The 12,316-nt window shown below is 35.8% G+C and overlaps 1 protein-coding gene across 2 annotated transcripts in view; it reads right to left on the bottom strand.

The window, feature by feature from the left end:
- The window catches only part of RYK (receptor like tyrosine kinase), a 90,551-nt gene that overhangs the window by 7,287 nt on the left and 70,948 nt on the right, over positions 1-12,316 (bottom strand). For both annotated transcript variants that reach the window (XM_081234374.1, XM_081234375.1), the window contains exons 11-13: positions 11,354-11,486; positions 10,274-10,383; positions 9,954-10,113 (exon numbers count right to left, since the gene is read on the bottom strand). In XM_081234374.1, the coding sequence (XP_081090500.1) occupies positions 9,954-10,113; positions 10,274-10,383; positions 11,354-11,486 (403 nt within the window). The remainder of the gene's footprint in view (positions 1-9,953; positions 10,114-10,273; positions 10,384-11,353; positions 11,487-12,316) is intronic.

The following is a 12,316-nucleotide window of genomic DNA, read 5'->3' as shown; positions in this document are numbered from 1 at the left end:
ATAATGAACATATCACATATCCATCACTTCCCAAAGATTCTTACAGCTCTAATCCTTTCCTCCCAGTCCTCCCACCACCGCCCCACTATCTCCAAATAACCATTAATCTGCTCTCTGCCACTAACATTAGTTTGCATTTTCTAAAATTTCACATAAATGGAATTATTAAAACTGTACATTTTGTCTAGCTTCTTTCACTCAGAATAACGATTCTGAGATTCATCCACGATATATCGACAGTTCATCCCTTTTCACTGCTGAACAGTAGTTCATTGTATGAATACAGCAGTTTACCCACTTACCTGTTGATGGACATTGAATTATTTCCAGGTTTAGCTACTAAAAGTAAGGCTGCTATGAACATCTATGCCCAAGTATTGGTAACGACATACGCTTTCACTTACCTAGGAGCAAAATGACTGGATATGGTATGTACGTGTTTAATGTTTTAAGAAACTGCCACACTGGGAATGGTCCCTGGTGGTCCAGTGGTTAGGAATCTGCTTTCCAATGCAGGGGATGCAGGTTCGATCCCTGGTCAGGGAACTAAGATCCCACATGCATGGGGCAACTAAGCCCACGTGCCCCAACTGCTGAGCCCACAGGCCTCAACGCGTCACAACTTCAGAGCCCAGGTGCTGCAACGAAGAGCCCTCGTGCCACAACTAGAGAGAAGCCCATGGGCCACAATGAAGATCCTGCGTGCCACAACTAAGACCCAACGTAGCCAAAAATATATACATTTTAAAAAAATTATTAAGGATAAAATATCTCATACTTAAAAAAAAAAAAACTGCGAAACTGTTTTCCGAAGTGTATGTACCATATTACATTACCATCAGCAGTATAAGAGAGCTACCGTTCTTCCACATCCTTGCAAAGACTTCAGTCTTCAATTTTAGCCATAGTAATGGGTGGGGAATGGTATTCTGTTGTGGTTTTAGTTTGCATTTTCCTAATGATTAATGATGTTAATCATATTTTCATGTGCTTATTTGCCATTTATATATCTTCACTGGTGAAGTGTCTGTTCAAATATTTTGCCCATTTTTATATTGGGTTGCTTTTTTATTGCAGGTTTCCCCTGCTATCTAAAAGTAGAGCATTCCTATGAAAGCTTTTGTAAACAGAAGTGCCATAAAGTGAGGCAGCAATTACTTTAGAACACATCTTACTAACACATGCACAATATAAATCGAGATAAATCACAGATGCTCACAAGCACAGTTCAAAGCCATGGTGGCTTGATGCTGAGATGCTGAGTGTAGTGTCTGGGGAAGGAGCTTGGAGGGGCCACTCTCACTGCCTGGGGTGCAAGATGGTTCTATAATGGCTGCTACAAAACAAACACTTGAATGCTATTTTTTGCTTTTCACCTTTTTTTCTGTAAAACCAAACATCTTCTTTGGATTCCTCTTGGTTTGTGAAAACAGGTACTAACATAGGTCTTTTGTAAAAGCGAAGTGGCATAAAGCAAACTTTTGAAAAGTGGGGAATACCTGTACTGAATTTTTAGAGTTCTTTATATATTCTGCAAATATGTCCTTTACCAGATATATGATTTGCAAATATACCCTGAGTGTGACTTGTCTTCTCATTCTCTTAACACTATTTCAAAAAGTACAAGCTTCAAATTTTGATAAAGTCTAATTTGCTCTTTTACAGATCTTGAGTTGGTGTCCTGTCTAAGAAATCTTTGCTTAAGGCAAAGCTCCAAAGATTTTCTTCTATTATTCTCTTCTAGAAGTTTTATAGTTTTAGGTCGCACACTTAGATCTGTGATTAATTTTGAGTTAATTTTTGTACACGGAGCAAGGTATAAATTGAAGTTCATTTGTTTTGTAGCTGGATATCCAGCTGCTCCAGGACTATTTGTTTAAAAGAGAATCCCTTCTCCATTGACTTGCCTTTGCACTTTTGTTGCAAATTAGTTGTCCATACATATGTGGGTCAAATTTTACATACTCTATTCTGTTCCACTGATCTACCTATCTACCTTAAGGCCAATACCACAACTGTCTTGATTACTGTAATTTGAAATCAGACCCGTAACTTTCTTTTTTCAAAGCTGTTTTGGCTATGGTTCTTTGCCTTTCCATATCAATTCTATCAATCTGTCAACTTATACAAAAAAAAAAAAAAAAAAAAGAAAATTAAAAGCCTGCACAGATTTTCTTCAGAAATGTGTTGAATCTATAGGTCAACTTGGAGAGAACTAACATCTCAATATTGAGTTTTCTGGCCAACAAACAAGGTACACCACTCATGTAGGGCTTTAATTTCTCTCAACAGTGTCTCATAGTGTTCATCATATAGGTCTTTCACAATTTTTGTCATATTTATTCCTAAGAATTTCATATTTTATGATGCTTTTGTTTTTAAAAAACTTTAATTTCTGATTTTTATTAGTATGTAGAAATACAACTGACTTTTGTACATTGATCTTATATCCTGTAATCTTTCTAAACTCATTTATTAGTTCTAGTAGCTATTCCGTATATCACATTGGATTTTCTTCATAGACAATCAAGTTGCCCACAAATTAAGAGTTACTTTTTCCTATGCAATATTTTCTTGCCTTTTATTTCCTTTTCTTGCCTTAGTGTACTGGCTAGAACCTTGAGAACAATACTGATGAGAGTGGGTGCCTTTGTCTTGTTACTGTTATTAGGTAAAAAGAATTCAGCCTTTTAGCATTAAGTATGATAACAGCTATAGGGTTTTATTTTTGTTTTTGTAGATGCCCTTTATCAGACTGCTAGGAATTTTTACTAGAAATGAATTTTGGATTTTTTTCTAATACTTGTTCTGCATCTACTGAGATGATCATATGGTTTTTCTTTAATATGTAATACAGTAAACTGCACTGCTTGATTTTTCAAATGATTGAAAAAGCTTGTATTCTTGGGATAAAGCCTATGTGGTCATAATATCATCTTCAAATATATTCACGGGTTCTAAAGTTCTGTTTAATTTTTGCATCTGTGATCATGAGTGACAATGATTTGTACATCAGTTTCAAGGTAATGTTGACTTCACAGAATGAGTTAGAAAGTATTCTCTCCTCAACTTTCTGAAATTGTATAGAATTTTTATTATTTCTTCCTTAAATGTTTGAAGGCATTCAGCAGTGCCCTAGAGTTTAATCGAGACCTAAACTTTTCTTTTGGGGTAGGTTTTTAACTAAATATTAAATTCTGGGGGAATTACCTGGCGGTCCAGTGGTTAGGACTCCACACTTTCACTGCTGAGGGCCTGGCTTTAATCCCTGGTTGGGGAACTAAGATCCCACAAGCCACGCAGCAAGGCCAAAAAAAAAAAAAAAAAATTCAATTTTTATATGGCTCTTCAGAGTATCTACTTCTTGAGTGACCTTGGAAACTTCTTAAGAAGAACTTGTCCATCTCACCTAAGTGTCTCACTTTATTGGGAACCAGTTGTTCCTAATATTCTCTTACTATGAGTGCCTGTGAGAATCTTTAACACTATCATCTCTCGCATTCATTACATCGTTAATTTGCAACTGTTTTCCTGATTAGTCTGGCAAAAAATTCATCGACGATATTCTCTGAGTTAAGCATTGGTTTCACTTGATTTTCCTCTACTGTTTTTCTTTTTCACATTTCACTGACTTCCATCTAACCTTTATTATTTCCTTTCACCTACTTACCTGGGATTTAATCTGCTCTTGTTCTAGTTTCTTAAGGTGAAAACTAACGTCACTAATTTGAGACTTTTCTTCTTTTCTAATATTGATGTTTAATAGTATATATGTCGCCCTTGAGCAGCATCCCCCAAATTTTGAAACGTGTCTTTACTTTCATTCAATTCTAAGTACTTTATAATTTCCCTTTTGATTACTTCCTTGACACATGGGTTACCTGAATGTGTATTATTTAGTTTCTAAATATTTGAGGATTTTCTAGATTCCTTTTTGTTATTGTTGTTGTTTTAATTTATTTTTATTTTTGAGTGCACTGGGTCTTCGTTGCTGCTCGCGGGCTTTCTCTAGTTGTGGTGAGTGAGGGCTACTCTTCATTGCGGTGCACGGGCTTCTCACTGTGGTGGCTTCTCTTGTTGCAGAGCACGGGCTTCAGTAGTTGTGGCTCATGGGCTCTAGAGCACAGGCTCAGTAGTTGTGGCACACGGGCTTAGTTGCTCCATGGCATGTGGGATCTTCCCGGACCAGGGATTGAACCCGTGTCCCCTGCACTGGCAGGCGGATTCTTAACCACTCTGCCAGCAGGGAAGTCCTAGGTTCCTATTTTTGATTTCTAATTTAATTCCATTGTGTTCACAAAACACTACTTTGTGTGAATTAAATCCTTTTAAATCTATTGACTTGATCATGATCCAGAATGTGGTCTACCTTAGTAAATATTCCATGTGAACCTGCAGATATGCATTCTGCTGTTGTTGAAGTGTACAATGACTATATAGAAAGTGCATTTTGACTGCATTAGGTATTGAATTTAGTACATGTTGCTAACTCAACTTCAAAAATCAGCAATCTTTAGGCACAGAGTGTCCTACATGACTGAAAAGAGACCAAATCTGTCCTAGGATCTAATAGTGGATGCCTACCAAGCCATCACACCTATCTGCTATATATGGTACTTTCCTCCACTGTATCAGATGCTTAGACACTGCTCTATCAGAACACTGGGGCTATTTGAAGGGGATATTAAATAGAATGATAAGGACAAGGCAGGAAAGGAAAGGAAGGACATGGTCACAAGATCTCTTAAGGAAAATATCTATTCTCAAGGAGAGCCAAATACAGAAAATAAATTGAGAGCAACTACTTGATCACAAGACAGGAACTGGTCACTCTGAAAATATATTAACTGTTCCTAAAGTAAATCCATTTATTCCTCATTCCCAGGAAGTATTAGGACTATTTCATAACACTAAACAATATTTTCTTAATGTTAATAAAATTAAACTTTAAATCTTTATTTCCTAAAGTAATGTCTGAATGATTTTTTCACCTCTCCAGCTTTTTTCTAATGTTTTTTAATCAATTCATCTTAACATGAATATTTAATTAGTAAGTCTAAGATTGTTGATGTGTAAAATGTACAACCATAATGGAAACAAATTAAATAATGGGACTCTAAGTATTATTCTAAAATTAATAATGAAGAAATGGAGTAAAATAGAAAGTTTTCTATTCTTTTAAAAATAATAAGCATTCTCTGAAAACTATAGCTCTCTCTGATACCACAGTAGTTCAGAAGACCTCTCTTCATGGGCATATTATGAATGTGAGTTTCTCCTGCGCAAGTCTGTTCAGGGTTGTGGCAGTGACTTTCCATGGCACTGGGCAAAGAGGAGCAATAAGAAGCACTCTGCAGCAAACAGAGTATCTGCATAACTACAGATTTCTCTCCTTCTTCTGGAGATAATCTCTAATGTTCACAAAAGAAATAATGTCACAGAGCACACTTTCATATGCCCTGCACCCTAAAAACTGTTCAAATACCTTAAAGGATCTCCTCATTGCCATAAACCACGCTGATAAGACTAACATGGAAATCATTTCCTTGACTTGTTTTTTTCCCAAGAAAATGCTTTGTAAACACAATGTAATACCATAAAGGCAAGAAAACCACCAAGAAAAAACTCTTAATTGTGTATTCCTGATTGCATTCAGTCTCTTAATAGAAGGTAGCCTCTTACAGAATTATGTTAGCTACTATAACTAGCTAAATAATTCAAAGAAGACATAAATCAAGAAATCTATTTTCAAATAAAGGAAAAGAAAGTCACCAAGAAAGATCTATGGCAGTACCACATCTGATGAAAACAGAATAAAACAATATCCAGAAATTCTTAATAATGGCTATGATGATGTCATATCTTAGAATAATATGAGAGATTTATAACTAGTCAAATCTGGTTGTGCATATTTCCTAAGTTCAAGAGTTAAAAGCTGATATTAACATTATAATAATCTTGGCATAGTAAAATATTGAATCCTTCCAGTAAAAACTGTTAAAACACAACCCAGAAATGCAATGTATTATTTTTAAGACAGAAAACATTAATGTGTTTCCAAATAAATCAGGGAGAATGTTTAACTATAAAGGAATGCAAAAATGTTAAGGGTCTTTTAAAGGGCAGAGAAAATGTTCCCTCCAAGGCAGTAATATCATTTGTTAGATGCTACATTAGTAGCTAAAATATGTATTTTACATGTGTAGATATTCTGGGGGGAATGGGGTTACATTACTTATTTTGCATTTGACTCTGAATGAAGTTTTACAGCCCAAAAGTAGAATATTAAATGTAACTTTTTAAAACCCCAACTTAATCCACAAAGGAAAAGTGGAAACACAGCATAACGATTATGTATACACATTTCAATACAAATGTTAAAAAGCAATTTAACATGTGTGCTTCAACATAAGAATTCAAAAAATACTCAATCCCACAAAACAGAAAGGCAGGATTTTTACACTAAATAGCCCCATCACAGTCATAGGAAACAGAACAGTATTCCCATTCCTTTCAATCTCAATTATCCAAGGCAAAAGATATTTAGGGGAAAAGTACATTTTAAAGGAAATGAATTTATAAGAATCTAAAGAAGAAAAATCTGAACATTTTAGGAGTTGACCATGTTAAACGTGAATCAATGTGGGTATTCTCACCATCACATTCTAAGTACAGCTCAGAAGAACTTGGGTCACACAGACGTTTCAAGGAAGTTTATGCCAAGACATGCTAAAAGTGGTCATGATTTTAAAGTAATTCTCCTGTTCAGGCAAGTTCTTACACAAAATATGTGAACTGTTGCAAAGTTTGTAAAATATCATAATTGTAAGAATAACTAATTCTAAGTATGATTTTGAAATATTTGCTTAACCAATCCATATATCCTCTACATGGACTTTACCAACTAATACAGCACAGTGTACCCAGCTGAAGAGATGTAGATCACATTGCTTAGAAATGTATTATTAACTTTAGTCTCATTAGTTGAAGTGTATCATCTAATTTCCACTCTGGAGTTCCTGTGAAATATGCGATCATAAGTGTTATAAAAAAATTCCTAAAAAAAATTTCCTATTACTGTTTAAATATACAATGGAATACTTACACAGAAATAAGCAAATACATTAAATTAAGCATGCATAGATTGGGGGCTTCCACTGTGCAAGCTAACAGTACTACTGGCCATCTTGCATACCCCTCTGAAATATTACTTATCAATATTCCTTTTTCTAAGAGAATAATCAAACAATCCCCAATCTCCTTGAAGTTACATGGCATCTTTGTATTATCGACTGCCATCTAAGAAACATCTTCTATTTCCTGCCCGTTAGACTAGTTTTGGGTTCACCACAACTGCCACCTCATTTCTATAAGGCAACTATGCTATATTTCAATGAGTAACAAAATCATAAAATTTTTAAATCAACCATTAAAAAGAATATTAACATCCCAAAGAGATGAGTGAATTAATCTTTTGAATCAAATATGGAATTATATTTTCAAAGAAGATGTGAGGAAAGTGTCTTTTAGTTTTCTACATTCAAAAATGTTCAGATGCAGGCTTTTCTACTAAAGGGGTGGATTTGAAAACCATGTAGCTCTAATTCAACTGATATTATGTTTTAGAACTATGTTCTAAAACCAAAGTTAAACTCAATATTTTCCCCATGAAAACAGCTTTGCTTAATGTAGAAACTGGTAAAGAAACCCACCTACAATTCAGAACTTCTGAATAAGGATTTGGCAACCTGAAAAACAAGCACGTGAGTATAACTGGTCCTTACTGTCATTCAATACAGCAGCTGTTTGCTAGCCTAAATCAAGCTCTGCTTTCCTTTTTTTAAAACATCATTTGAGAAAAATAAACATCAAAAACAAAAAAAGCAACCCCTCCTTCCCCCAAAAGAAGTCCAGGTTCTCTTTAGATAACTATGAGAACTATGTAAGTTGCTTGGCGTATTTGTATTGCTTTACTTGGAATTTTAACTTCTTGACATTAATGTTAGAGAAGTTTTATTTTATTATCACAGCTCTGGAAGAACAGACTAGGCCTAGTTTCCCACTGCTATACAAGCTGAACCTTCAGGGCTCTGTGTCTAAGAATCAGGATTTATTCCTCCCACCTCCACCCATTCTCCAAAAGGCCCCATGCCTCTGGCTGGGAAAGACTGTGGCAACAAGTTTCCATCCACTATTAACTTTTGCAGCTGCTCCATGAAGCAGAAAACATCCTTCGCATCATCACTCATATCTATTCTGCCTATCTCACAAGTGTCAGATAAGCTTTTTTTTTTCTTTTCAGAGAGTAGTTGATTTTAAATTAAGTTAAAACAAAGTATTTTGAAGATATGCATAATGAAAGACCTTCACTTACAGGAAAAAAGTTTAAAAACTATATATGTAACTTGTTCATTCACATCAAGTGAGCACATTTCATCAAAACACTTGGTATGCAGAAAGGCACAATATATCAAATAGCTAACCTAGCTCCTGAAAAAGAAAAAAAATTTTAAATTAAAAGACTATAATAACAAGAGAGGGTTCCTCCCTTAACAAATCATTTCAAGGATTTTAAACTAGAAGATTAGTTTTTCAATAAGGTAATCTTAGGTAATTTCAATTACTGAGTGTAGTGGATTGAATGGTGGCCCCAAAGGTATGTCCACATTCTAATCCCCGAAACCTATAGATATTACTTTATATGACAAAAGATGTGATTAAGGACCTTGAGAGTAGAAACATATCCTGGATTATGAGATAAATCCTAAATGCAATCATATGTATCACTGTAAGAGAGAGGCAGAGGGAGTTTCGAGAGACAGACACATGGAGGATAAGGTGATATGAACATGGAGCAGAGAGATGCAGCCACAAGCCAAGGAGTGCCAAGAGCCACCAGAAGCTGGGAGAGGCAAGGACCGTTTCTCCCTTAAGGTCTCTGGAGGGAGCACGGCCCTGCCTACACCCTGATTTCAAACATGTGGCTTCCAGAATTCAACTGTGAGAGAATAAGCCTCTGCTGTTTTACCACCAAGGTTGTTGCAATCTGTTACAGCAGCCACAGAACACTAATACACTGAAGGAAATTGTGTATTAAAAGAGTAGTCCTTAACCCACACAAACTTAGTAAAAGGGAAACCCTATATTATAAATAAAATATATCACTGAGACACAAGATATAATGATATGGTAAGCCCAATTTTTATAGCTGAAACTTTGAAGCAAATTACTCTATAAAATTTTACATGTAACACTAACAGATATTGAGTGATACAGGGGGACCTTATAAGCAGAAGTTTTACCTAATCTCTAAATATTCAGCTATAATAATAAAGTGCATTAATCAAGAGATAGGGAAATACATTAATTTTCCAAATCAAACTAAAAAGTGGCAGAAATTAGAAACAATTAAAATGCCTACAAAATACACGTGAGTAACTGTGGCTTCTGAAACTATACATCACTAAGTGTAAAGGATCCCACTATATGATCTGCTTGAATAGACAGAACCACCCAGAAACTGACAAAAAGGAAGAGAGTGACATCTGGGGAACTGTAAGTTACACAGGCCACAAAACTTGGAAGAGGTCGTTTGAAAAAAAGAAAATAATAAATCTTTACTATCTGACAGCCAACTGGTCATTCTGAGACTTAAAAAACCTAACTTCAATATCATCACCTTTAAAACCGGGATAGTGTCTACCTATCTCATAGTGTTAATGGCCCCCTCACAGGTTATCATGAGGATGGAATGAGATCACACACAGTGATGGGCCATGGTTTGGGTCACAGCTTATCTCCACAAACTAGCTGACAGTTAGGAAGCTAACTATACTTGCTTTCTGAATAAAAAATTTCAGGCAACAGTTATCAGATTTAAAAAATTGAAAAACGTTTTAAAAGCATTTGGAGCCTCCTCCATTCTGCTGATATCTGGGGGTCCCAGCACTTACCACATCACTAGCACTGGAGAACTCGTTATTAACCAGACTTTCAAGAGCCATCCACCGAACCGGCCTGTTTTCGTTGTCTCCCAGACAATGATAGTCCATAGGGAACAAGTCTCTGGAGAGGGCATTGTCTGTGATCTTAACTTGAAGTGTGTCATCAATGCTGAAAAGTAGACATGAACATCAAATACAATTGAATACTGAAAAAATATGGACCACTATCACTCATAAATACAACACAGTTCCCACTGTGACTCCTGGAGAGATCCCAAATTCAGGGAACACTAAATATCAAATGACAGTGACAAGCTCATGGCACCTACACACAGTTCCTAGCAGCCAGGTCTTTGTGGATGACTTCCCTTCTGGCCAGATAGCTCATTCCACAGGCAATCTGAATAGCCATGTGGACCAGGTCTTGTTGAGAAATTGCCTGTGGTAACAGAAAATGACAATGTTTGCAGTTAGCACAAAAACTTTGATGATAGTTATTTTATTCCACAATCTTACTCCATCCCAAAATACACCTACACACTAAGTTTTAAAAAGCTACTTCTTGACCAAGAACATGTTCCCATAGCTTCCTATACTTATACCTACTACAGTACTTAACATTCTGTACTGTAATTTACCATTTACTTCACTCTCATCTGTTAGGTGTATCTCCCCAACATCCAGCATATACAGTAGCAGCTCAATAAACATCTGTTCAATGAATGCTGAATTCTAAGGGTAATATTTCAAATGTTTATTATTCAATAACTTGTTCTTTTCTTTTATAATACTAAGCTTTTATTAGGTTATGCCCCGGGGACCATTTTCAAACTAATGCTAGTTTACAGCTCTCTCTGATGTGCTCCTCTAGAGCTAGTGTGCCAGGACTGTAGGTTGAGGAATGAAATTCTTCCCCAGGTGATGCTGGTGGGCTATGGCTGCCAACCACTTGCTGGAAACCCTGGTTACCAAATTATCACCCACAATCTACACCTCCAGCTACCACCAGCTTTTTTTTTTTTTTTTTTTTTTTTTTTTTTTGTACAACATGGACCAAATGGCTCTGTAAGGTCTATTTCCATTCCTAGAAGGGAGTTCTAGTACAAGTACCTTCAAAGAGTTATGAGGAAAATGACTGAGATGGTGTCACAGAGGGTTTGAGGTGATTATGAATAATACACAATGGTTATACACGGAAAACCTTCAGCATCAGCAGAGTGTAAGCCTCAAGACAGGAATCAGAAACCATCTCCCTCTAAACCAACAGGTTAGCAGTATCTTCTGGTTCAACTTGAGTTTCTTTTTACAGACTTCTAAACAGTTTATATATAGGAATGTTAACATCTACCTTCAAAGATATTATTAGAAGCTACTGGTAAATAATTGGTATTTGGGCAAATATTTCTCACCTGTGGATTATTGGCCTCTACTAATTTGCACTGCCGTAAAAACAATTTAAGATTCCCCCAATTCATGTAAGGCAATATCACCATGGGCTTTTCTCCTTCTTCTATACAGACATGGGTAATAGGAAGAAGATTTCTATAAAATAATAAGAAATCAGGAGAAACACAAGTGAAATCTGAAACTTCAGGGGGTTATTTTTAATAAAAAGTAATAAAATAAAGATAACCTAAAACAAAACAAGAAAATCTCAAACTTATTTAAAAACATATAACCATTAAAAATGTAAAATTATAAATGCTCTTTTAGACTAGACTTTAATGTTTTCCACATATCCACTTTCTTGATAGGGAAAAATTATAAACTCAGAAGTTGTTTCCTGTGGACTAGATTCTCTTAAGACACACTCTACCCACACTAAATCTCTACCCTAAAGGGTAATCAAAGGGACCTAAAAAATGACTTGATCATGAGCATATGATAACAGCCCATTTGGTTCATTATCATGCTTTAAAAAAAAAAAAAGGCCCCAACGCAAGTCTGCAGAAAAGAATATGATAATCAAGAGCTTGAAACTGTCACAAAATGCCAAGAAGTTCTTAGCAGGTCACATGGGATTTCTAAATCCTAAATTTACCATTTACTGTCTGTGTGACCATCTCTCTTGGCCTTAGTTTCCATACCTCTAACATAGGGATCCCACCAGCCATACAATGTTGCTGTGATATACAAATAAGGCCAAGCACGCAGTAAAAAAAAATCTTGTTCCTTTTAAAACCTCCATGGCACACATAAATACTTTCATCCTATTGCCTAATGACACCTTTGCCATTGGTACCTGGAAATAACTTAATTTTTCCCCAGGCTATGTAACTTTTTACATAATTACCTCATTTCCCCCACTAAGCTGAAAATTCCTGGATGGCAAAAACTAAAGTGAACTCCTTTTTTACACCCAATGCTTTGTA

The sequence above is a fragment of the Mesoplodon bidens genome (assembly GCF_964165515.1).
Source record: "Mesoplodon bidens genome assembly, chromosome: 5".
Taxonomy (NCBI): domain Eukaryota; kingdom Metazoa; phylum Chordata; class Mammalia; order Artiodactyla; family Ziphiidae; genus Mesoplodon; species Mesoplodon bidens.
Note: the sequence above shows the minus strand (reverse complement) of the source record. Positions and strands in the feature narration are given on the sequence as shown.